This window comes from Euleptes europaea, chromosome 18 (assembly GCF_029931775.1).
Source record: "Euleptes europaea isolate rEulEur1 chromosome 18, rEulEur1.hap1, whole genome shotgun sequence".
NCBI lineage: Eukaryota > Metazoa > Chordata > Lepidosauria > Squamata > Sphaerodactylidae > Euleptes > Euleptes europaea.
In genome coordinates, this window is record NC_079329.1 from 33,737,286 (window position 1) to 33,764,631 (window position 27,346).

General features: G+C 45.9%; 1 protein-coding gene across 1 annotated transcript; it reads left to right on the forward strand.

Moving 5' to 3' along the window:
• The first annotated feature begins 1,095 nt into the window (after positions 1-1,095).
• NT5C3B (5'-nucleotidase, cytosolic IIIB) lies at positions 1,096-20,889 on the forward strand. Its single transcript, XM_056864685.1, has 9 exons — positions 1,096-1,691; positions 6,011-6,155; positions 8,136-8,205; positions 10,859-10,905; positions 11,908-11,993; positions 14,792-14,881; positions 17,988-18,150; positions 19,339-19,539; positions 20,774-20,889. The coding sequence occupies exons 1-9, from the start codon at positions 1,096-1,098 to the stop codon at positions 20,882-20,884; spliced, it is 1,509 nt and encodes a 502-aa protein (XP_056720663.1). The 3' UTR covers positions 20,885-20,889.
• The last annotated feature ends 6,457 nt before the right edge of the window (positions 20,890-27,346 follow it).

Below are 27,346 nucleotides of genomic sequence, written 5' to 3' on the forward strand. Positions count from 1 at the left end.
AACGCAAAATCTACAACAAGATACAAGAAGCCATTCTTTCTGTATTATCGGACCTCCCAGGGCGATCCAGAGCTTTTAGTCTTTCTAACGTGCTCTCAGACAAGGGTATGGAAATAACTTTTAACGTGGCCAAATTTGGGTGGCAAGCAATGAGGATCAGGCGTGCATGGGTTGAACTTAATGGTTGAGTGATTTTATAGTTATATTTATACTAATTCCAAACATGTAATATTTTTTAATTAAGCGCTTAACGGCTTTTACGAGTGAGAGATTGTAAGATGTTATCGGGGCTCACACTTGATGCGCTTTTATATGCGTTACTGTGGGGAGCGTAGGATTTTAATTGATTTAATCTTAGCATATTAGAAATTTACAAGAAATATATAAAAAAGCATTAAACCACATCATTTTATGTTTGTAAGCTGTAGTTTCATATAAGCCAGTAGAGAGTAGTGTATCCTAACAAAGCTTTAAACCAGGGGTGGGGAACCTCAGGCCCGGGGGGCCATAAAAGGCCCGCGAAATCATTTGGTCTGGCCCTTCATGGGTCCTGGCAGATCTCTAGCTCAGAAGGATGCTGCTCTTGGCTAAATGTCTGACCAAATATAGCAGGCTAATTTTTAAGTTGATAATTTTGTATGGCCCGCGAATGATGTTATAAATATCCAAATGGCCCTCGGCAGAAAAAAGGTTCCCCACCCCTGCTTTAAACAGGTGTTTTTTTAATCTTAAAATTGGACCTAGCACGGCCAAGTACACAAAAATATCACGAGATGGTGGAAGTCATGGTGGGTTGCGCTCAGGGGAGGGGAGATGGACCTCCTGCAATGGGATCGAACAAAGAACTCACAAAGGGTATAAAGATCCCTACATTTTGTATAGTCGATCCGAGGGTGTGGTTTTAAGTCGTGAGACTCGCATGCTCCTGCCGGCGTTAAAATACATGACCTTTTCCTCCTAATGGAGCCTGAGTTGCCTTGTTTTGGGTGATCTGTGCCAGTAAAGAAGGGATTGTCTTTTTGCATCCAACATTGCAATCCAACATTGCATCCAACATTGCATCCATTGCATCCAAAACATATCTGGTCTGTTTTGATGCTGGTCTTGGACCGCATTCAACTCTCTTCGTACTTTGGTCCTTCGGAGGGGATCCTTTTGGTCCTTCGGAGGGGATCCTTTTGGAGCGCTTCACAGTCCGGTTTGGCCTCGACCCCCCGAAATAATTGGGTGGGCGGCTCCTGCGCGCAAAGCGTAGCACAAAGCCAGCGGCTCTCCCCCGAGGAGCGCAGCGCACCGCCCCGCCCCGCCGCCGGCACGGGAGGGCGCACAGGGCAGCTTATCGGCCGCCAGCAGGCCACCGGCTCCACCCCGGAAAGCAGGGGCGGGGGGCGCGGTGGAGGGACGCTACGCAAGGCCTCCGCTCGCCAAGGGCCGGCCTCGTCCAGCAGCTGCAGCCGCCGCCCCGCCGCGCGCAACGGAGCCGCTCGCCCAGCCCGGCGCGCGCTCCGCTCCCCGGCGCTCCCGCAGCACAGGAGGGTCTTCCGCCTCCCTCCCAGGCCAGAGCATGGTGAGCTGCACAAGGGAGGGGGGATGTCGGGTGGCCAACCTCCAGGTACTGCTGAGAAAACGAAACCAGCGCACCGTTTCAAGGCAATGCTGCTATATAAGGAAATGCAAGATGCCCGGCGAATGTGCGTGCGTAAAGTGCCGTCAAGTCGCAGCCGACTTATGGCGACCCCGTTTGGGGTTTTCGTGGCAAGGGACTAAGGGCCAAAACGCACGGGCGCTGGAGCCTCCTTTCTTCCCTGTTCCAGCCAGGATCCAGCCAGGATCGAACGCACGGCCGTGCGTTCGATCCTGGCTGGATCCTGGCTGGAACAGGGAAGAAAGGAGGCTCCAGCGCCCGTGCGTTTTCGCGGGATCCTGGCTGGAACAGGGAAGAAAGGAGGCTCAAGGGCGAAAACGCACGGTCGCTTGAGCCTCCTTTATCCCCTGTTTCAGCCAGGATCGAACCGCCGAACGTACGCTCAATCCTGGCTGGATCCTGGCTGGAACAGGGAGTAAAGGAGGCTCAAGCGACCGTGCGTTTTCGCCCTAGCAGAGGCGGTTTGCCAGCGCCTTCCTCTGCACAGCAGCCCTGGACTTCCTGGGTGGTCTCCCATCCAAATATTAACCAGGGTTGACCCTGCTTAGCTTCTGAGATCTGAGGAGGTCAGGCTAGCCTGGGCCGTCCAGGTCTACTTGACTACTAAAGAACGATATGTACACTATATACTCAAAACCAAAAAATATTAAGAAAAGATCTAGAATACTTACCTTAATAGAAGAACCAATTTGATTGACTTACGTTTGTGTACCTTGTATTTTGTATTTTTTGTATATAGTGTACATATTGTTCTTTTGTAGTTAAGTAGACCTGGATGGCCCAGGCTAGCCTGACCTCATCAGATCTCAGAAGCTAAGCAGGGTCAGCCCTGGTTAATATTTGGATGGGAGACCACCAAGGAATAAGTATTCACTGGGTATCTTGCACTTCATTATATAGTATTGCATTGAAATTGTGTGCTGGTTTTGTTTTCTCAGCAATACCCCACAGCGCAGGGCCTTTTTTCTTTCTGGTTCTAACCTCCAGGTGGTGGCTGGAGATCTCCCGCTATTACAACTGACCTCCAGCCGACAGAGATCAGGTCCCCTGGGGGAAATGGCCGCTTTGGCCATTGGACTCTATGGCATTGAAGTCCCTCCCCAAACCCCGCCCTCCTCAGGCTCCGCCCCCCAAAAACCTCCCTCCGGTGGCGAAGAGGGACCTGGCGACCCTAGGGGGAAAGAGGTGTTGGGATGCCCTTAAATGTGTGAAGCGGAGCTCATAGGAGGGGCGGGGGTTAATTTGCACCTGAAGGATGCGCGTGCATTTTTTGGGAAGTAAAGGGTTTTCAGCAGCTTTGGTTGGCAGTCAGCCTGCGTACAGGCTTCAGAGGCGATCTTAGCCCCCTGTATCTCCCCTGTAGGATGGAAGGCAGCATGGTGTAGCCTGATCTCGTCAGATCTCGGAAGCTAAGCAGGGTCAGCCCTGGTTCGTATTTGCATGGGACACCACCAAGGAATACCAGGGTTGCTGTGCAGAGGAAGGCACTGGCAAACCACCTCTGTTCGCCTCTTGCCTTGAAAACCCCATAAGGGGTCGCCATAAGTTGGCTGCGACTTGACGGCACTTTACACACACACACATCTTGCCTGCGCCCTGTAGGGCATCGTTTGGGGTGGGAGTAGGGTTGCCAGGTCCCTCTTTGCCACCTGCAGGATGTTTTTTTTGGGGGTAGCCTGAAGAGGGCGGGGTTTGGGGAGGGACTTCAATGCCATTGCCAAAGCGACCATTTTCTCCAGGGGAATTGATCTCTACCGGCTGGAGATCAGTTGTAATAGCAGGAGATCTCCAGTTACTACCTGGAGGTTGGCAACCCTAGGTGGGGAAAATATTGTGGGGAGCGGTCAGGATGCGGTTTCAGGAAACCCTTGGGGTTCAGAGATGTTTGCAAGGGATGCCAGCCTCCAGGTGGGACCTGGGGATCCCTGGAATGATAGCTCGTCTCCAGACTACAGAGCTCCATTCCCCTGGGATGCTTGGGAGGGCAGACTGTATGGGGCTGTACCGCAGTGAGGTCTCTCTCCTCCCAAGGCTCCATCCCTAGATCTCCAGGAGTCTCCCAAACTGGATCTGGTAGCCCTACCCCACCCCCACCCCCAATATCCCCTGCCATTGGGAATCTTGCAACCTAGTTCCCCTGGAGAAAATGGATGCGTTGGAAGATGGACTCTGTGGCATTGTATCCCACTGAGCTCCTGTTCCTGCTCCAAACCCTGCCTTTATCAGGCTCTGCTCCTAAAATCTCCAGGAACTTCCCAAGCCAGACTTGTCAGCCTTCTGGAGAGGGATGCCAAGAAGAGGCAGCCATGTGTGCGGTTGTTCACCTGTTGGCTAGCTAGCTGCCCAGAAGGCTGCTGCCCACTTGCCTGCCGTAGCAACGGAGAGCCAGTGTGGTGTAGTGGTTAAGAGCAGTGGTTTGGAGTGGTGGACTCCGATCTGGAGAACCAGGATTGATTCCCCACTCCTCCACATGAGCGGCGGAGGCTAATCTGGTGAACTGGATTTGTTTCCCCACTCCTACACATGAAGCCAGCTGGGTGACCTTGGGCTAGTCACAGGTCTCTTAATGCTCTCTCAGCCCCATCTACCTCAAAGGGTGTTTGTTGTGGGGAGGGGAAGGGAAGGTGAGCCGGTTTGATTCTTCCTTAAGTGGTAGAGAAAGTCTGCATATAAAGACCAACTCTTCTACTTCTAAATGAAACAGCAGCCACAAAGTCATTGCGGATGGAGGCTGTGGATGATGGGTGGTAGAGGGTTGGGGTGGGTAGGGATGCCAGCCTCCAGGTAGGACCTGGGGGTCCCCCAGAATTACAGACTACAGAGGCCAGTTCCCCTGGAGAAAAGGGACGCTTTGGAGGGTGGTCTCTGTGGCCTTGTACCCCACTGAGGTCCCTTCCCCCTGCAGGCTCCACCCCCAAATTTCCAGGAGTTTCCCAACCTGGACCTGGCAACCCTACCCCCCTACCCCCTGCCGATGACCAGGGGTGTGTGAAGCTGAGAGGTGGTCCTAGTAGAAAGAGGGAAGAATTTAGGCTGATTTTGAGGGGGGGCAGTGGGTGGGTCTGTCTCAAAAGCATGGGGGGCATAGAAAAAAATAGACAAGAGGCATGGAGAAGCAGCCTTGTCAAGGGACTGTTTGGGGCGTGGGACTGACTAACAGTTTTTCTCGTCGACCTTGCAAGGTTCAACAAGATTTCACTGGACTTACAAGGGCACAGTGCCCTTGTAAGTCCAGTGAAATCTTGTTGGACCTTGCAAGGTCGATGAGAAAAACTGGGGGGAAGTTGAGGGTCTGGGAAAGACATATGAGGGGATCCAAGCTAAACTCAAGGGCAGGAGGGTCATGTGTGCTTGGCCATACTAGTCTTGGGAGCAGGATTCAATTGCTGCTTTACCGGAGACAACATATCCCCTTAGATGCTGTCTCTTGGACCCTCTGTGACCTGTTTCTCCCTTTTGTGTAATTACTAAGGACTATAGAAAGGTACATGCACACACATCCCCCCCCCTCAAATAAAACCACACACACAACCTTGTTGAGCAATGCAGTTCCTTTATGTTTATGCAGATTTAAATTGTGGAACTCCCTGCCCCAGGATGTGGGGATGGCTGCCAACTGGGAAGGCTTTTAGAGGGGAGTGGACATGTTCATGGAGGAGAGGGCTATCCATGGCTGCTAATCAAAATGGATACTATTTTTTATATAAATTGTTATTGTTTTTTTAATAACAAAAAAAGAAAGAAAAGAAAAAATTATAATATACATACAACAAAACACTACAACATATAAAGTACAAAAATATAAAAAGAAAAAAGCACTTATAACACCATCACAGAATCATTATAATATAAATTGCTAAATATACAGTGCTCTAATACCCCCCACCCCCTAAACAGTGTTCCCACCACCACTGGACGTCCGGAGAAGTGTTTCGACAGTATCTAAAATTACTATTATTATCTCCATTATGTAATAAAAAATATTAATCTATAATTCATTAACTATACTTGTAAAGTTCATTTTCGCCACTTTATCCCAATATGCGGCGGCCTTTGACCATGTTTTTTTAAACTGTTCCATATCTTTACCATGTAACGAATCTGTAATTTTGGCCATCCGCATATACAGCCATAATTTCTCTCTCCATTCCTTAATAGAGGGTTTCAAAATGGATACTAGTCATGTTGCATACAGGCAGGATGGTGCTGCTGCAGTCGTCTTGTTTGTGGGCTTCTTAGAGGCCCCTGGTTGGCCACTATGTGAACCGACTGCTGGACTTGGTGGGCCTTGGTCTGATCCAGCAGGGCCTTTCTTATGTATCTACCCTCAGTTGAGCTTTCCTCTTTCATCTCTGTTTGATCCAGCGTGGCTTTTCTTATGTTCTCATATCTGATGTCTTTCTCCCACAAGGTGCCTGAGCTGGAGAAAGCTACTGTCCGGATGAAAGATGCTGAACAAGTAAAAAAGATTGTTTCAAGGCTCAAAAAAGGGGGAGCGGACCACCTTCAGGTGAATGTGCCTTATGGTGTCTTTATGTCTTCCCACATATCTGTTTTCTATAAACAAGTTTTAGCAGCGTGGTCGGGTGGAATTATATCGTTTCCGCAGCCAGAGGCAAATTTTTACACGCTTCAGCAGCCTGTCTTTATGTATGAGCAGAGATACCCATCAGATTGGGCGAACTTGGGCCGGTCCCGTGTGCAAATGGGACAGAGAAAGCCTTGCTTGTGGGCTTCCTGGAGGCACCTGGTTGGCCACTGTGGGAACAGACTGCTGGTCTTGATGGACCTTGGTCTGATCCAGCAGGGCCTTTCTTATGTACCCACCCTTGGTTGAGCTTTCCTGTTGCGTCTCTGTTTCCACTGTCCAGAGGCTCTCCCAGGACTCACTTAGAAACCCCGAGGGAGTCCTTCTTTGCTGATGGGTCATTTGTACGATTTTGTTATCTAAAAGTAAGCCTTTCCATTTAGTCACTCCACTAGCTGCCCATCAGCTACAGGGCTCAATTCAAAGTGCTAACTGGCCCTCCAGGACTACCTCTCCATCTGTGTTCCGCCATGACAGCTTCATCAGGGCCTTCTGCGGGTGCTGCCCTGCAAACAGGCAAGATCAACAACCGCCTGTACCCATGCTTTCAGTGCTGGGGCCCCCACCCTGTGGAATGGCCTGCCTCATGAAGAAGAAGAATTGGTTTTTATATGCCGACTTTCTCCACCACTTAAGGGAGACTCAAACCAGCTTACAATCACCTTCCCTCCCCCTCCCCACAACAGACACCTGTGAGGTAGGTGGGGCTGAGAGAGCTCTAAGAGAACTGTGACTAGCCCAAGTCCACCCAGCTGGCTTCATGTGTAGGAGTGGGGAAACCAGTCCACCAAATTAGCGTCCGCTGCTCATGTGGAGGAGTGGGGAATCAAACCCGGTTCTCCAGATCAAGTCCACCGCTCCAAACCACCGCTCTTGACCAGTATACCACGCTGGCTCCCAGAAGTATGAGGCCAGGAGGACTGTCATACTTCTGCCATTCCACAAAGGATGTAAAACTGAGATCATGAGGGCTTTTCTATAAAGGTAATAGGCCTATAGTGTACCAGGATGTTTCAGAAAGGTATTTTTCTAGAAAGAAAGGGGCAGCAGGCTGTTATCTGTTGTACTAGTCTACGGTAGACTCTAATCTGGATAACTGGGTTTGATTCCCCACTCCTCCACATGAGCAGCGGACTTTAATCTAGTGAACCAGGTTGGTTTCCCCAGCCCTCCACGTGAAGCCAGCTGGATGACCTTGGGCTAGTCACAGCTCTCTTAGAGCTCTCTCAGCCCCATCTACTTCACAGGGTGCCTGTAGTGGGAAGAGGAAGTGATTGTGAGTCGGTTTGGTTCTTCCTTAAGTGGTGGAGAAAGTCAGCATATAAAAACCAACTCTTCTTCTTCTACTGTTATTATCTGTTTGCTGGGCTTATTACCCTGTTGTCTCTGCATTGTTTTCTGCTGATAAAGTAGTTTCTCTGCATTATATCTGCACTCTGTATCAGCCTAATATGCTCTGCTTCATCAGATTTCGGTATTCCTAGTCCATAGCTTTTTAGATGTCTCTATGTGTTGATTGTATTGATTTACACTGTGTGATCCGCTTTGAATCTATGCGAAAGGCAGACTATCAATACAGTAAATACCATCTTAAATTTGTGCCACAGGCACTGGAAGAGTGTATGGGAAAGGCTTAGCCGCTTGTCTTTCAGGTGTGATCCTGGGGAGGTTTTGGTTAGTAGCAAGTGACCCAGGGGCAATAAAGCAGAAAAGATAAGAGGCCCCTATATTAGAAAAATGCAAGAAAGAGCCAGGCGGGAGTTTGTTAAATTAGTTGTGTTAGGTGGACTCTCAGGAATTTTAAGCTGAGAAGAAAGTTTGTCCAGGATGAAGAGGTTCCAGATCTTCAGATGCCATTTTTTTAATTGTAGGTACTTTTATTTTCTTCCAAAATGCCTCCAGGTAATTTCTGATTTTGACATGACTCTAACTCGGTTTGGGTTCAATGGACGACGCTGCCCCACCTCTCACAGTGAGTCCAAATTCTGGTTTCTGCTTCTTTGCCAGCTTGACTCCCATCCCTTCTTCTGAAGACCTTCTCCTGCTTTGGTCGTCTTCTCTCCCGTTCCTTTCCTACAAACTAACTGGGTTTCACCTCTGCAACTTCCTCTCCTATAAATATCTTGTAACTATCACTGTTATTTTTGTGTGTCCTTCTTTCATGCCCCCTTACCCCAGCATTTGTCTCCATTCTAGAGAGCTGGTGTGGAACTGTGGTTAAGAACAGGACGATAAACCACATGTTCCTGCTGGATCAGTGGAAGGCTTCATGAAGCCTATGAAATGCAACTGCCCTATGAGGGGAGCAGTTAAAATGCTTAGGGCTGTTTAGCTTGGAAAGAAGGCGGTTAAGGGGAGATATGATAGAGGTATTTAAAATTATGCATGGTATGAAGAGAGTGGACAGGGAGAAGCATTTCTCCCTCTTTCATAATACCAGGACACAGGGTCATCTGCTGAAGCTGGAGGGTGAGAGATTCAAAACAGATCAAAGGAAGTATTTCTTCACACAACGCATAGTTAAATTGTGGAACTCCCTGCCCCAGGATGCGGTGATGGCTGCTAACTCGGAAGGCTTTAAGAGGGGAGTGGGCATGTTCATGGAGGATAGGGCTCTCCACGGCTACTAGTCAAAATGAATACTAGTTATGATACATACCCATTCCCTGTAGTATCAGAGGAGCATGCCTATTGCATTAGGTGCTGTGGAACACAGGCAGGATGCTGCTGCTGCAGTTCTCTTGTTTGTGGGCTTCCTAGAGGCCCCTGGTTGGCCACTGTGTGAACAGACTGCTGGACTTGATAGACCTTGGTCTGATCCAGCAGGGCTTTTCATATGTTGTTCTTATGCTGCATAAGAATGTAAGAGTTGCCAGGCTGGATCAGATCCATCTAGACCTGTGTAATCTGAGTACCCTCTGATGGAAATAGCAGGCTGAACTAGATGGCCCACCGGTCTGACTCAGTCTGGCTACTCTTATGTACTTCTGCAGTCTCACAGGCTTCATGAAGCCTTCTACTGAACCAGGCAACAGGCTTCCCTTTTTTGAATACTCCCCAGTGCCTGAGAGTTAGAGACATTCTGTCTCTGAACACAAAGACCCCATTGCGCTATCATGGCTCATAGCTAGCAGTTGATCTGTCCTCCAAAAATGAGTCTATCCCATCCCTTAGAACAAACCCAAGCCAGTAGCCAGCACTGCTCTCATGGCTGCGAGTTCTACACAACTTTTGGGAAATACCTCCTTTTGCTTGTCTTGGATCTACAGGTTGAGTATCCCTTATCTGGACGTCCGATATCCTGATGGATCCGAAAACCAGACCTTTTGAGCCGGCATGCAGGCATTACTCACAGGCCCTCAGCAGTGCCACTGATGGTTCAGTGTACACAAAATTATTTAAAACATTGTTTAAAATTACATTGAGGCTATGTGTATAAAATAGATATAAAACATATATAATACATGAATGAATTTCGTGTTTAGACGGGTCCCATCCTCAAAATACCTCATTATGTATTTGCAAAAATTCCAAAATATTCTAAAATACGGAAAGATCCGAAATACAGTCCGGATAAGGGATGCTCAACCTGTACTACCAATTGGTTTTGCAAGGTAACCTCTGAGTTCTAGTATTCCCGGAGAGGGAGGGATGCTTGATCCTTGCCTCATAAGGCAGGCGCCCCTGCCCTATAATCATTTTGGTTGCCGTGTTCCACACCTTTTCCAGCTTTTCTGAGATGCAGTAACCAGGACTGTGTGTTGTACTCCAAGTAAGTCTGCACTGGAAACTTGTATACTGTACTGGCAGTTTTAATGGCACAGGCTATGTTATTACAGCACGGTTGTCAGAAGTTGCCAGGCAGTGGCGGTCATCATTGGAGACCTTTCTTTAGGGTTCGCTGCCTTTGGAAAATGGTGTCTGCTAGAGAAAGGGGGTCATACCTATTTTGGAGGGTTCCCACCTGTTTGCCTGGCATCCATTAGGCAACAGGCAAAGTCTGTCTTCTGTCCCCCATCCTGGATTTAAGTTCAGTTAGCTGTAGCCTGTGTTATTTTATTGGTTTTATTGATTATATTTTTATGTTCCACTATGAATGCTGATTGGGCTGAAAGGTGGCACATGTTTTTTTTTTTAAATATATTAAAAAACATAGTTTATGCTTTCAGAGGAATCACATTTATATCCCAAGAAAAGCTGAAGACTGATCTGTACATATTAAGGAGTCAGGCAAATTTGCAATTTTGCAGAATTAATTCCATTTCTGTTATTCTTGGGGAAGAACAAAGATCTAGGTGGGTGAAGTTTTATCCCCTGACTTCGGAAAATCCTGCCATGCTCAACATATGCACCCCCCCTCAGCCCATGGGCATTGCCCAAAACTTCTAAGTTTATCTTCTTATCCTTGAAGCCTAGAAACTTCCTTCTTAAACTACAGTGAGTAAGCACAAATTCACACTAGGATGATGTCAGTGTCAAAACACTATGTTTGGTGCCTGCATGGAATCCAGCCGTCCCCTTAAAAATTCAGTGGGCTTCCAAAGAAAGTCTAAACTAGAAATTGTTGTCTGTAGTTGGGTGTCGACTTCCAAAACTGGCATGTTAATTTTTTTTTACCTCTCCAGATATAATAGATAACAGCCAGGTCATCAGCGAAGAAGGCAAGAAAAAGGTACGAGTTTCCATCTTTGTGTGTGTGTATTATACAGTATATATGTGTGTATGTATATGTATAAATAAATAAATAAATAAATACACTGAGCTAACTGTCAAGTTTTCCTCCCACACTATTGCCAGGAGCTCTGGGAACTGTAATTTTGTGAAGGGACTTGCCTCATTACAGGATGGTGCCTTAGGAAAGGTGGGCAGGTGAGTTGTATTAGTGTGGTGTAGTGGTTAAGAGTAACAGACTCTAATCTGGAGAACTGGGTTTGATTCCCCACTCCTCCACATGAGCAGCAGACTCTAATCGGGTTAGTTTCCCTACTCCTATACATGAAGCCTGCTGGTTGACCTTGGGCTAGTCACAGTTATCTCCGAATTCTCTGAGCCCCAACTACTTCACAAGGAGTCTGTTGTGAGGAGAGGAAGCCAGTTAGATTCCTTAAAGGCAGAGAAAATCGGGGTATAAAAACCAGCTCTTCTGCGTCTTCTTCAAAAGATGGAGAGGAGTTAAAGGTGCTTTAAGTAATTAAATACAATTCTCCATGCCCTTACAAAATTGCAGTCCCAGAGTTCCTTGAAGGCACTCCAATTTCAAACTAGCTTTAAGATGTGCTTGCTACTAAACTTCCCAGTGCAGGAAAGGAATGGTTATTGAAGTGAGTGAGGGAAGTGGAGAAAGTATAACTTTGGTCTTTGGGGAGACAGTAAAAGCACTGCCAACCGTAGCATTATAGAGATACATTGCTGGTCAAATCCAGGTAACGTTTCCAGACGAAGAGCTTTTCATTCCACTTTCTATGAGCACTCTGCAAGCACAGGTGCTCTGCAATGGTGTCCCCATTTCCATGTAATGGCAAGTGGAGGCGCTAGTAGGTCCGCTTGAGCCAGAAACCCACAAGGATTGAAGCACCCAGCTGGACCAACTCTCTGTGTGAAAGTGGACAGCCTTTTCTTCTCTCTGAAGCTGAATTTCCCCCTTGCTTTCTGGTTGTTCCGGCAAATATTCCAGCTAGCAGATCTGCTCCTCTATTACTATCCTATTGAAATTGACCCCTACCGGACTGTGGAGGATAAACTGCCCCTCATGGTCGAATGGTGAGTATTGACGTTAGAGGAGGTGACTCGGTTTACTGGGGAGGAGGGGTGTTAACCTTTTCCATTACAGGAACATCCTGACTACCAGAGGCTGGAGGAAGATTGGAGCACATGAAGCACAATTTTACCTGGAACTGGTAGGATCTGGGTAAGCGTGCCACTTAAAGGGTCGTGGATCGAAGCTTGCTGGATGCACAGTTCAGATGTCAGCCAAATCATTCCAAAACTCTGTGCCAGGACCCCCTAACACACTGTAAGAAAACTGCTAACATGCAGGGAGAAGGTCCTGTGAGACCAAAGGAGCACCCAGAGAGTAGTTTAGCCATTGCATCTCTGACTGAATCACTGCTCTGGCCTTGTCTTCTTCCAGCCAGCATCCACTGTGGGTTAGTTATTTTTGGTGTAGTTCTGTGTTGGGTGAGATGGAACTGTTCAATCGTTCCCAATATAGACATTCAATTGAATTATCTGTCCTCATAGTGGATGCCCAGAACCAGAACTCATTCAGAAGCACAGGGGTGAGCTTCTTATAAAGTGGATGGCTTAAAAGTATTGTTCTTTCAGGTTTAAGAGTGAATTGTGAGTGCAAAAGCATATTTCTGGTAGCCAAGGCTTCAGGTGCCTTGACTGGGGATGGAGGTCCATCCAGTGGCCAAGAGACATGGGGGGACAGATGCCTGCTAGGTAGATCATGGGTGTGCACAAAAGACCCTGGAAACACTAACTGCCCCAGGACAACCATTTTTAGTGTCTGGGAGCCCAAGCATTGGTATGTTTGGTGTGTGGGAGTAGGTCTGGGGCGATCCTTATTTGGCTATAAGGCTCACTGTATTACCCTAGTAGAAAAGAGCAAGAGTCCAGTAGCACCTTAAAGACTAACAAAAATATATTCTGGCAGGGTATGAGCTTTCTGAAGAAGTGAGCTGTGGCTCACGAAAGCTCACACCCTGCCAGAAAATATTTTTGTTAGTCTTTAAGGTGCTACTGGACTCTTGCTCTTTTCTACTACTGCAGACAGACTAACACGGCTACCCACTTGTATTACCCTAGGCCTGACAGTGTCTCATCCTCATCTTGTTCACAAAGTTGTGTGAATAAAAAGAAATTTGGGGTGGGGGTGTGGGGGACACCGACCATGTAAACCACCTGGAGCTCCTTTGAGGAATGGCAGGATTAAAATGCGTTCGATAGATTGAAGAATCCCTCCCACCCTGTCCAGAGCCAGCTTCTGTCAAGTTGCACCTAGAGTAGGGTGAAGCACAGGAAAAAACAAAGAAGTCCCCTTGAAGTGAGGGGTCATCCTCTCCTGTAACTTGTTCTGGCCTATAATTGCTGCGAGTCTTCCTTCATTCCCTCATTTGGTCAGAGCAGAGCGGTGGCATTTCTTGCTGGCCTCAAGATTGGGACCTGTGCAGCCCGGAGTGCTGGAATGGAGTGCAGAAAAGCTTTATCCGGCCAAACTGCACTACGCTGGAGCAGGAAGCCTGCCAGGTCAAATAGGCAGGGCTAGTTAGTCCAGGATTTGTATTTTGTAACTAATTTGTTTGCTTTGTATACTGCCCACTCTTGATAGGTGAGACTCTGATTTTTATTTATTTATAAATTATTAATTCATTATTATTATTTTTACTTTTTATTTATTTGTTAGTTATTTTTTTATTTTAATTTTTTTTACTTTGTTTGCTACCCATTCCTGATTAGGCTCTGATTTTTATTCATTTATTAAAAATATTTTATATTTATTTTAATTTTATTATTTTTATGCATTTGTTACATTTACTTTTTATTTTAATTTTTTAAAGTTTGTTCGCTTTGTATGCCGCGCATTCCTGACTAGGTAAGGCTCACAACAAAATAGCACACAGGAAATAGTGTAATTACGGTAAGTAGGAATTAAAATTAGTTTCCATCAATTAAAGCATCAATTAAAACATCAGTTAACAGGCGTCGCCAGACTATCAGCAGTAAAAACAATGGCGGGCAGCCATCCAGGGGAGATATCCGTTAACAAGCAACGCTTAATCAAAATGGAAGGGAAAGGGAGGCAAGCAGAATGGAAACCATTGCTGCCTCAACCATATGCCTGGTGGAACAGCTCAGTCTTACAGGCCCCACAGAACTGTTTTGACACTGTATTTTTTTGGGACTAGGTGATACTGGAGACTGGGCCAGAACCAGTCAGACTCTAATGCTAGGTGCACATTGTCTCTTTATTTCACAGTATTGGGGCGGAATCATGACCATGTTAAGATTTACCCAGAACAGGTGGAAAGGGCGGGTCACGTAAAAACAGTACAATAAAATAATAAAAACAATAACAATTATCGATATAAAAATAAGCCAGGGGCATAGAAAACAAGATAAAACAACATTCAGCCAGCTAAAATGATAGCCAGCTTATGACAACCTTTCTCTTGGAAAAGCATTTTGGTAAAGTTGTTTGATCTCTGTCTTCCAGCTGGGTGACCTTGGGCAAGTTGCAGTTCTATTAAGAGCTCTCTCAGCCCCACCTACCTCACAGGGTGTCTGTTGTGGGAAGGGGAAGGGAAGGGGATTGTAAGCCGGTTTGAGTCTCCCTTAAGTGGTAGAGAAAGTCGGCATATAAAAACCAACTCTTCTTCTTCCTTCTGTCTCCTGAAAGAAATCAGATTATAATATACACAATTAACTTGATGCTGTTCTCTTTTTTTATGAATGTATATTCTGGTGTTTGTAGTCATTGATGTTTCTATGAAGAAGTACAAAATAAAACATTTTTTTATTTAAAAAAACTTGTGGCGGATGGGGATTTCTTCCAGGTGGACAAAGGCCCACAGTCTCCTGTCCCAGCAGAAGATTCTGAAAAGTGACATTGCCCAGATGGTGAAAGAATCGGACGTCATGCTCAGGTAGAACGGAAGGAGGGCGAGCAATTTTTTGGGAACTTATTCCTTCTATGCACAAACCCTTCCCAGATAGTCCATTCTACGTTAAAAATAAATAACCACTCTGTATGCACGTTTGCTTATTTTATGCAGAGAAATGCTTTATATCAAAGGCAGACGTTTTAAATTTGTACAGAATTTGGTCAACTTTGGCCATCGGCAATGTGGCGCCAGGGGAGCGGTGTGAGAGAAGGAGAGGCAAAAGGGAAGTTGGGTTAGTTTCCTTCCTGCTCACTGGAATTTTGAACCACAACAAAGCACAACCTTGGTATTGGAGTGATATAATTTTATTGCGTGACTGTCCATGGCACTGGGACAGTGGCGAACCCTTGGTGGTTTGCCACCGCCTGCATTGCAATGTCTTTGATGACCTGCCCATCCTTGGCCCCCCAGTGTCCATCCCAAAATAACCATTTCAATTTATTTACTAGCTCCTTTGACCAAAGGCCTTGAGCTTAACCTATCCCATAATAACATCCCAGGGTGGTATGGAGGTTAGAGGGTCCAGAGGAACTGAGAACCCTGGTTTGAATCCCCATCTTGCCATCGAAGCTTCCTCTGTGACCATGGGCCAGTCACACACTTTCAGCCTAACCTCCCTCACAGGGTTGTTGTGAGGACAAAATGGAGGAAAGGAGAAGGATGTAAACTGCTTTGGGTTGCCCTTGGGGAGAAAGATGGGGTATAAATGAATAAATAAAACATAGTACATGGTTTATTGTGCCAAATGTATCACGTTATATTGTTCCTGTAGGTCTGTATTTCATTAGAAAATGAGCTTTTTCAAGGTGCTTCTTTACACCCCTCACACTTAACCAATACCACCTGCTGTCAAGTCAGATTCTGAATGAGAATCGGGGCATACAGAATGCTAGTTGATTCTCTCTCTCTCATACACACACACACACTGAGAGAGAGAGAGACAGTGTGCTGTAGTGGTGAGAACATCAGACTAGGAGTGGGGAAACTCTCAGCTAATCCTGTCTCTCAGCTAATCCTACCTGACAGGGTTGTTACGAGGATAAAATGGGATGGGAAATAACATATCCTGCCCTAAGCTCCTTGGAGAAAGGACAGGATAAAAATATGATAGCTACTTATGCATAGACATGTATCTAGAAGTGTGCGCTGCCTTGAAAACAAGCAGCAGAGGAACAAATAGTTTCCATGCTTCTATTTCATTGTGGGTAAAGATCAGGCAACTCCCTTGCAATCTCTTTGGGATTGTTTGCCTTTATGCCTCGGATTCAACATGATGCTTTTGCAGTTATGGAGCATTTTGGTACTGGTAAAGCAAGGGACCAAAGTTAGTTTAAACTTGATAGATTACATTGGGTAGTTGTGTTAGTCTGTCTGTAGCAGTAGAAAAGAGCAAATGTTCAGTAGCACCTTAAAGACTGAACATTTCTGGCACGGTATGAGTTTTCATGAGCCACAGCTCACTTTTTCAGATACAGCTGGAATGTGAGTCCATCTATCCTTAAGTAGAGAAGAGTGAATTTAGACATGCAATGGCTATGTAAATGTCAAAAGCAAGTAAATTACATTAGCAGGCGTGATTGGAATCAGTGTGATATGCAGAGGGGTAGTAGGTGGAGAAATTAGCATTGGTAATTGGTAAGCAGTTGTCTTACAAAGGAATTTCAAAGGGAGATTAGAAAGAGAGACTGCTGAATTACAGCTAATAATGAAGCTCAAGACAATGCATTCACCTGGATTGAATGGAAATCTGAGATTCCTGTGTCCATACCAATGCTAATTTCTCCACACCTACTACCCCTCTGCATATCACATCTAATCCAGTCATGTCTGCTGATGTCATTTGCTTGCTTTGACACTTAGATTGCCATTGCATCTAAATTCACTCTTCTCTACTTAAGGATAGATGGACTCACATTGTAGCTGTATCTGAAGAAGTGAGCTGCCAGAAATTTTGTTACTTTAAGGTGCTACTGGACTCTTGCTCTTTCAAACTTGATGGACTGCATCTTCTGAATCGTTCAGGCAGCATTACAAGTCTGTATATATATTTGCTAACTGGCTACCCAGCTGTGTTTGGGGCTCCTTTTACAAGCCAAAAACAAGAGGCAATTGGTGCCTGGGAGAATTAATTTTAGTTCAGTTCTAAGGCCCCTACACATTTCGCAGATCACAGGGATCTGAAATAAATACAAGAATAAATAATCTTAAAAGCATTATTTAGAAGGCAGTTTTAAAAGACAGAAAAAAACTGAGCATATGAAGAAATCAGTATGGGAGCATTTCAGAAACCAAACATCCAAGCATGTCATATTAGGCTCGGGGAATTCTTTCACAGGCACTGTACCAAGGCAGTTTACACATTCAGACATAATTAAGAAAAGCAAGGTTTTATAAAACAGGTAAGTATACAGATGTATTATAACTGACCTGTAAAATACTAGTCTGAACAATTTCTAAATAAATATGTTTGGGCAAAGAGAGTGGTGATCTGGCTTTAAAAAATAAACAAACTCAAACCAACAATAAGAGCACCAGGCTTTCCTTTGGTCCCTTTTGAGGGACCAAAGTCTTCCATCTCAAAATCCGCTCTGCTTCTTTTTTTGTTAACATTCTGTTGCTGAGTGATCTGATTGTGGAGATCAGTTAGCCTGATCTGAATATTCAGTCTGGAGAAGAGGAGTTTGAGAAGGGACATGATTGATCTCTTTAAGTATTTGAAGGGCTGCCACTTCGAGGAGGGCAGGGAGCTGTTCCTGTTGGCAGCAGAGGTCAGGACTCGCAATAATGGATATAAATTATGGGTGGAAAGCTACCGGCTGGATATTAGCAAAAAAAGTTTTACGGGGAGAGTAGTTCAGCAGTGGAATCGGCTTCCTAAGGTGGCGAGCTCCCCCTCATTGGTAGTCTTCAAGCTGTGGCTGGACAAACACTTGTCAGGGATGCTCTAGGCTGATCCTGCATTGAGCAGGGGGTTGGACTAGATGGCCTGTATGGCCCCTTCCAACTCTATGATTCTGTGATTTGTATGTAGCCCAAAATATGACATCTGTGGGACCGTGACTGTGTTCTATGAAATGTTGTACTTCAGAGATGGCATCAAAGTTTTCTTCGACCAGCTGTACCAGAGCCGGGTTCCCCTGTTCATCTTCTCTGCCGGTGTGGGTGATATTCTGGAGGAGATCATACGTCAGGCTGGCGTGTTCCACCCCAATGTCAATGTGGTCTCCAACTATATGGACTTTGATGACCATGTGAGTTGAGCCTAGATCTTTGCCAGTCCTCCCTAACAAGGGGGTATCTCCCAGTGGGGGCACTCTGAGAGAGATGGGGGGGGGGGAATTCTGACCTCCTTGTCCATGGGAACTCATTGGACATTTAGGTGAAATGGTTAGAACATTGCTGGAAGAGGCAGTTTTCCAGATCAGGGCTTGGTTTTTTTTAGGAGAGAATAAATGGATTGTGTGTGCATATGTGTGTGTGTGTATCGCCCTCTGGGGTCATTCAGTCTTCCATGGTATGCAAAATAGATTGAGCATTTGACTGGCCAAAATAAAAATCATTTAGTTAAACCAGTTGTAAAATAGTGGTCCATCAGGTATTGTATAACAGTCCTGACCTGGATAGCCTAGGCTAGCCTGATCTCCTGGAAGCTAAGCAGGGTAGCCCTGGTCAGTATTTGGATGGGCGACCACTGAAGAATACCACCCAAGAATATCCAGAGGCAGGGAATCCAGAGGCCACCTCTGAACATCTCTTGCCTTGAAAACCCTACGGAGTCGCCATAAGTCAGCTGCGACTTGACAGCAAAAAAAAAAGTGTATAATAATGGTCAAGCAAGAATGTTGTTAGAACAAAGAGGAAAGTACTTGAAATGTCCAACAGGTTTGACATTTACGCCAGCCACAAAGGCAGATTCTTTATTTTTGTTATTTCACAATAACAGTTAACTTGAAGTGTTTGTAATGAATTTGCTATTTAATGAATTTACATGGGGGCCAGTTCCAAGCAGAGACTTCAGCTACTGATGACCGCTGGTGTGCTTGGTCCTGTTGGGTAACGCTTGCTGGATGCAATGAAGTTAAGGTTACCAACAGACCAAAAAAAAGACCCACCTTGTTTTGCTGGCGTGCTTCTAATGGCAATGGGCTCTGCAGAAATCAGCAGATAAAGCTACCTCTGCTTTGCTGCTCAGTTTGATCCTGGCAGTGGCAACTCTCAGTTGCGATCAGCCATTGTTCCTTCGTTTGCTGAGAAAGGGCACAGAAATAGAGATGGGCAGCTGCCACCAATGCATTGATCCTGCTCCCTGGCGACTTGTGAGGAGGATTGGCTGGTCAGGCCTTCTACACTTACAGCCTCCAGCCTGTGCTCAGACTGTGGAAACTGACCGTCTCTCTGAACCAGATCCATCGAGGTTTTCCTCTGTCTACCCCATACAGGGAGTCCTGAGAGGGTTCAAAAAGCCCTTGATCCACATCTATAACAAGAATAACACTGTGCTGGAGAACACGGAGTATTTCCAGCAGCTGTGCACTAGGACCAACATCTTACTTCTCGGGGACTCCATGGGTGACCTCAGTATGGCCGATGGGGTTGCCAATGTGGAGAATATTCTCCGAGTTGGCTTCCTGAATGACAAGGTGAGTTGACTTGAAATGGGAGTCCTTGGGCACCTTAGAGACTAACAGGAGAAGAAGAAGAGTTGGTTTTTATATGCCGACTTTCTCTACCACTTAAGGAAGAATCAAACCAGCTTACAATCACCTTCCCTTCCCCACAACAGACACCCTGTGAGGTAGGTGGGACTCAGAGAGGTGTAATAGAGCCGTAACTTGCCCAAAGTCTCCCAGCTGGCTTCATGTGGAGAGTGGGGAAACCAACCCAGTTCACCAGATTAGAGCCCGCTGCTCATGTGGAGGAGTGGGGAATCAAGCCCGGTTCTCCGGATCAGAGTCCACCACTCCAAATCACTGCTCTTAACCAGTGCACCACTCTTTCATGAGCCAGAGCTGCTTTCCTCAGATGCATGTAGTTGTGATTGCCTGGGCAGCTGGCCCAGATAGAGGAAACCCCACAAGAGGGCAAGGAGAGGTAGATTTGCCAGGTGGCAGACTGGGTGCCTTGAAGAGAAGGTTACCAACTGGCCAGAAAAAGACCCACCTTGTTTTGCTAACATATTTCTCATAACAATGGGATCTGCAGAAATTAGTAGACAAAGCTTGTCACAGAATGGAGGTGAACGTTACCCGATGATTTCTTCAAATCGCTCTCCTGTTAAAGGCGAAGTTACCGGGGCTTGTGAAAAGTTGGCAACCCTAATGGCTGAATGGGGGATTGACAGATCTGACCAGTGTGGTGTAGTGGTTAAGGGCTGTGGACTATAATCTGGAGAACTGGGTTTGATTCCCCACTCCTACACATGGAGCCAGCTGGGTGACCTTGGGCCAGTCACAGTTATCTCAGAACTCTCTCAGCCCACCTACCTCACAAGGTGCCTATTGTGGGGAGAGGAAGGGAAGGAAATTGTAAGCAGGTTTGATTCTCCTTAAAAGCTCGTAACCACTAAACCCGCCAACGCAGTGAAATTAGCCCAGGTTGAACATGCTCTAGGGTTGCCAGGTGTGGGCTGGGAAATACCTGGAGATGTTGGGAGTGGAGCCCAAGGAGAGTATGGTTTGGGGTGGGGGGGAACCTCAGGTTATAATGCCATAGAGTCCACTTTCCAAAGCAGCCCTTTTCTCTAGAACTGATTATCTGTAGCCTGGAGATTAGTTCCAATAGTGGGAGATCTCCAGGTGCCACCTGGATCTTGGCAACCCTTTGGTGCTCTTTAAGACTAGCCAAATAAGCCTTGCCTATTCTCCCTCTGTGCAGGTGGAGGAACGGCGAGAAAAGTACATCGAGGCTTATGATGTTGTGTTGGAGAAGGATGAGACGATGGACGTGGCTAATGGCATCCTCCAGTTCATCCTGGCCAAAACCTGAGCTTTGCGGCCCAGGGCCCTCAAATGACAATGCTGCCTCTTGGGCAATAAACCTTAGAAAAATCACTTTAAAGATTCGTTCTCAACATTTTATAGGATATCTTCTACACTGTATTTTGGTTTCACAAAACACAAACTATTGGTTTTCCAAAGCAAGTGTAAAAATACATATATATTTTTTGTCTTGAGATCCAAACAGTAAACTGTTTTATTCTAGAGATGGACAATAATAAAAGATTTCCTGTTTTGGAAAAAATACTATTATCCATATTTTTTTGTTTGATAACCTGTCCACTTGGTTTTACTCCACCCCTTACATAAAGGCAATTTTACCTTTACCCCTTACAAAAAGGTAAGGTTTATTTTAAAAGGGAGGTGTATCTGAACCGTAGCAACCCTACTAACCCAGACTAGCCTTGTCAGAGCTCTGAAGCTAAGCAGGATTGGTATTGGGATGGGAGACTACCAAGGAAGACTCTACAGAGGAAGGCAATAGCAAAACTACCTTTGCTCATCACTTGCCTTGAAAACCCCATGAGGTGGAATTTTATGGGGTTGCTATGAGTTGGTTACAACTTGATGGCATGCTTTACCTTATGTTTAAGCCACTCATCAGTCAGTAAATTAGGATTTCTTAAACAAGGATGTCTGAAAGCTGATTCAGGAACCTAATCTCCCATCTTCAGAAATTGAATTGCAAGCATAATGTCTTTTAAATCTCTTTCACTGTCATACATTCCCTCACTGTCATACATATTCTAGGAAATATGGGACTGTTGACAATTCTTTTAAGAGGCCCTGCTTTCTCACAGGACTATAGTCCCAAAGTGTTCTTTGGCGAAATGGAAGTTCCCATAATGTAAAGTTTGTAGCATGAATATGATGTAAAATATTTTGTCGGCTGCTGAAGTGGGCACATTGAACTCCAAAAACGGTCTGCCAAAGGCAGGATGGTGGTCTTCATTTAAAGTTCACAACTCCAAATTTGGTTGGGGAAGTGTACAACTGCATGGGCCCATCCGGAAAGGTTGCCGGCTTTTTCCCCAGCGGGACTGCTGAGTTTTCAGCAGCTGATTGCCAAGCAAACCTTTGGAAAACTTGAACGGCTGACTTTCTGCTTGCCCTCTAGCTTTTAAAGGCGTAGGAGCCTCCTCAGGTAACCAGCTTACTGCACACTCTTTACTGCTTCTTTCCCACCTGAGGAACCAATTTTCCTGGCTAAGCCAAGCACAGTTACCTCAGCTATTTGTTTGACACAACAGTAGTAATATTTCCTATGGCTGGGATAGCCTGCAATAGTCAAGAGATGAAGTGAGGCTCAGTCTTAAGCTGCACAGCCCAACTAGGCTTCAGATTGCTTTGGTTTAAGAACATAAGAAGAGCCCTGCTGGATCAGACCAAGGTCCATCAAGTCCAGCAGGCTATTCACACAGTGGCCAGCCAGGTGCCTCTAGGAAGCCCACAAACAAGACCACTGCAGCAGTATCCTACCTGTGTTCAATAGCACCTAATATAATAGGCATGCTCCTCTGATCCTGGAGAGAACAGGTATGCATCATGACTAGTATCCATTTTGACTAGTAGCCATGAATAGCCCTGTCCTCCATGAACATGTCCACTCCCCTCTTAAAGCCTTCCAAGTTGGCCGCCATCACCACATCCTGGGGCAGGGAGTTCCACAATTTAACTATGCGTTGTTTGAAGAAATACCTTTTATCTGCTTTGAATCTCGCCCTCCAGTTTCAGCAGATGACCCTGCATTCCAGTATGAGAGAGAGAGAAAAGCTTCTCCCTGTCCACTCTCTCACCCTCACTTGCCTGCTCTGGCCTTTAGCTTAGCAAAAATGTTTTAAGAAGACAGTAGCAAGACACCACTGGCTTCATTCCAGCTGCAAGTGGTAAAGTAGCACTATGGTACGTAGGCAGCTACTTCCAAGTTGGCGGCAGGCACTGACGAAATGGCTGCCGTTACTTTCCATATGTTTTTTGTGCTGAGCAATGGGTTGAAAGCGAGTGGAGACAAGAGCTGTCGCCACTGAAGATCAGCTAGATCTGAGTATCCTATTCTCACTATACATCTTATCGGTAATAAACCGGGAGTACCAACTGTTCGTAACTGTGTTTACTTCCTCAGTAAAACTGGAGCTGTTTTGTTTCTAGCTTGAGGCTCTTCAACAGTACCCAAGCACTGGTCACCATCTTCATGCCCATATTGGCTCTTGTTTCAAAGGATGCTGCAGGAGAGGGAATGCCATCTCTCTCTCTGTGTGTAAAGTGCCGTCAAGTCGCAGCCGACTTATGGCGACCCCTTATGGGGTTTTCAAGGCAAGAGACTTAACAGAGGTGGTTTGCCAGTGCCTTCCTCTGTATAGCAACCCTGGACTTCCTTGGTGGTCTCCCATCCAAATACTAACCAGGGCTGACCCTGCTTAGCTTCTGAGATCTGACGAGATCAGGCTAGCCTGAGCTACCTCTCTGGTAATAGGTAAATAACTGCAATAGCACTTAGGAAACGCACCCCTACACACACACACACACACACACAATCTCATTGGATTGTTCAATGTGGCCACTGCTCGCTAGAGAAGAAAGATTGATGTAGTGAGGTCCTGACACTTTTCAGACATAAAGGATCTTGCCAGCCCTTAAAAAAATCCTATTCTATCCTTCTGAGGACAGGAAACAAAAACGGCAGGGCGTGAGCCAAAACCTGAAGGAGAAGAAGCAGGTGAAGTTTATGGGAAGAAACTTATAAAGTAATGGCAGGACTAACAGGAAGGAAAGCCCTTACTATCACCGAGCAATTTCAATTGCATTTCTCTATTTTGGAATTCTATAGTGGCCACAACAATCCTGAGGCTTTCTGCACATTACAGAGAAAAAGGTGATAGAATTGTGGATTTACACACCACAGGGGAGGGCCAGAAGCTCACTGCATGTATACACCTTGTGTAGCAGGGAAAGCCGTTTAGAGCGCACTCTCTCTCCCCCCATGTAGTTTATTATAGTCGAGGAAAGACTGGGCTGGATGCATATTCAAAATGCAATCCCCTGCCTATTCTTGGGAATAGTATAGTCCCAAAGTTGAGGATGACGTTCTATATAACTGGGCGGGTGAAAATGAGCAATGAAAATGCCCGGGAGATGCATGAGCTTACAAGGGTGTATCTGCGCAATGGAGAGGGGGTTTGAGACAGACGCTGCGTCTGCATGATTTGGGAAGTGGGGCAGAGGCTTCTGCTGGAAGGCAGATGGTATGATGCGTAATTTGGGGAGCAGTTTTGAAACCAGTTCTGCCCTTCTGTATGCCTAAGGTTGCCAACTGGCCAGAAAAAAAGTAGCACTGCGGCCTGCTGTTGTGTCTTTGGCCAAAGCATAAAGGACAGAAATCAGCCAGAGCAGCTTTTCACAGCATGGGGGAGAAACAGCCTCACTGGCTCATCATGTTGAACAGTTCACGCCACTTTTTCAATCATTGCTGCGGTGGCCAGCAGAAAATCTCCCTCGACTTTCAAGGAGGAGCAGCTTTATGATCCGCCCTGTCTTGTAGTCAGTCCAGTATCTCTTTGGAGGGGAGGATTGTGGAAGTTTCTCTGCTGCACCTCAACAGGCTAAACAGCACACAACTCGGGTACTCTTAGGGTTGCCAACCTCCAGGTGGTGGCTGGAGATCCCCTGCTATTATAACTGATCTCCAGCGGATAGCGATCAGTTCACCTGGAGAAAATGGCTGCTTTGAAATTGGACTCTATGGTATTGAAGTCCTTCCCCTCCCCAAGCCCCACCCTTCTCAGGTTCCACCCTGAAAACCTCCTGCCAGTGGCGAAGAGGGACCTGGCAAACCTAGGTACTCTGGAGATTTTATATAAACTTGGAGATCCCAAAAGTGAGGCAAGACCTCTTGGGGAGCTGGAGGGGATGAAACGGAGAGGTCAGGAATGCAACAGAGACATTGCAATGTATATGAAAAACCACAAGCAAGGAATGTTACGTCTACTTCACACCAGAAGAAAAGGTTTGGTGGTCAGAATCACCAAATTTACTTTGCAGCAATGCCAATTGATGCCCAATAGGGAAGAGATTCAGCATGGTGTAGTGGTTAAGGTGTTGGACTAGGATCTGGGAAACCCAGGTTGAAATCCCCACTCTGCATGGAGGCTTGCTGGGTGACCTTGGGCCAGCCACATTCTCAGCCCTGGTCCTTGCCAGTATTTTGGTGGGAGACTTCCAAGGAATACCAGAGCCATGACGCGGAGGCAGGCAGTGGCAAGCCACCGCCGAGGGTCTCTTGCCTTGAAAACCCTACGGGGTAGCCATGAGTCAGCTGTGATTTGATGGCCCAAAAAAAGGGAAGAAGCAGGCCTTAGGGCATGGGTGTCAAACATAAGGCCCAGGGTCCAGATCCGGCCCCATTAGAGCTCTTATCTGGCCCATGAGCCAGCTAAGGCAGCCACCTCCCTTATTCCCAAGGTGTCAATGATCAAAGAGTGTTAAACAAAAGAAAATACTGTAAGAGTATTATTGTTTTAAGCATGTTTGTATTTTAAGTAAGAAATAAAGTAAAAATATATATATCATTAACTGTCTTTGCCGGTGTCTTCTATAAAGTTTGTATCTCTTGTACCTGGCATTAAATTTTATGGTACACGTGGCCCAGCCCGACCAAGTGACATTTATATTATAACCAGCCCTCATAACAAATGAGCTCGGCACCCCTGCTTTAGGGGGAAGCGCTATGCTCATACCCCACCCTTTGCTCACAGACAGCCTAGGGCTGTTACCGCACTAGGTATTCCCAGCGATGTATTAAGAGTTTGAAAATGTTATAAAAAACATCGCTTTAAAAGGGTTTTTGGATGCCACGGCTAAAAAATGGTTGGAAGACGTCTTCACAGCTAAAGGGGCCAAACAAAGTGCGAACAGTATTTTTTATAACAGTTTCAAACTCTTAATACATCAGTGGGAATACATAGAAAGTGCGAACAGTATTTTTTATAACATTTTCAAACTCTTAATACATCGCTGGGAATACCTAGTGCGGTAACAGCCTAGGTCACATGAACTCATGAAGCTGCCTTACACTGAATCAGACCCTCGGTCCATCAAAGTCAGTATTGTCTACTCAGACTGGCAGTGGCTCTCCAGGGTCTCAGGCAGGGGTATTTCACATCACCTGCTTGCCTAGTTCCTTTAACTGGAGATGCCAGGGATTGAACCTGGGACCTTCTATATGCCAAGCAGATGTTCTACCACTGAGCCACAGCCCCTCCCCACCTGATATTACCCAATTTAAAATTCGGTCTTCAGCAATGAAGACTAGAAACTTGATTTGCAGGTTTGTTTTTTTACTTTAAAATGGAGATTCTGCAAATTACAAAACTCTCCCATACATGCAGAGCAATCTCTCATCAGGAAAAAGAAAAGGATGGACGAAAGACTGCTTGTTTAAAAAGAAATAAAAGGAGAATGGTTGTTGATGGCAGCCTGTACAGAATCAGGTATTTAATAGCACTTTTTTCATTAAAAACAAACATCCAATTTGGCTGCAAAGAAAAATCTGGCAGGCAGCGTCGACTGGGATCCTCAAGGTCAGGATGCTGCTGACCAGAATTTCAATGGCAGTGGGAAGCCATTACTGCCTAACCAAATTCTGCAGCCCTCTTTCAGGGATGCTGTACCTGCCCACCACACCTTAGCATCCACCTGAGGTTGCTATCCCCCCCTTCTTTTTGCGGACAAGGCTTTTTCCAGCTGCCTTTTTCCAGCTGCCTAAGAAACAAAACCTTTTTCCAGCTGCCTAAGAAACAAAAATTCCAGAGATGCAGGCTTCCTGTTGTAGAGATTAAGTAATTAAGAAAATGCTGTGTTTGTTTCATGTTTTTTCATATTATGCAGGTCTTTAAGGACACAGAATTCTGCTTGGATAAAAGAAAGGTGGGAACAGAACAACAACCCTATTTTGCACCTTCCATTCCTTTAAACCTTTGCCCTATGCACAAAATCCTCAGTTCTTTGCTAACCTGGAAGCAGAATAAGTAAAGCAAAGATTACTGAAAAGGCACATTTGGTTCTGATCGCCCAGTTTTGGGTGCCTTGCTGTAGAACGTGGCTTCATCGTCTGGGTTAGGCATACACACAGCACCCTCCAAACACAATACCTGGATCTGACAGAACAAAAAATGAGTGGACATCCCAGTTTGTGCTGAGGACAATCTGATGTAGACACGTGCTTGAGAATTTGATTGAAGAGGTTGGGGTATTTACCGAGTGGATTGAGAAATTTCCCATGGCTGAGCAAACGCCCTGGTTTTGGTTTGTTCATAGTTCTCAAAAAAATGTCAAAGAAATACAAAACATGCCACCTTCCCTCGTGGGAACAACCTGGCCACCAAAGGTAGCTGAATCCCAAAGTTTTCCCTTTTAAAGAATACTCTGGTTTCTCTTCAGATCGTATAAATCTCTT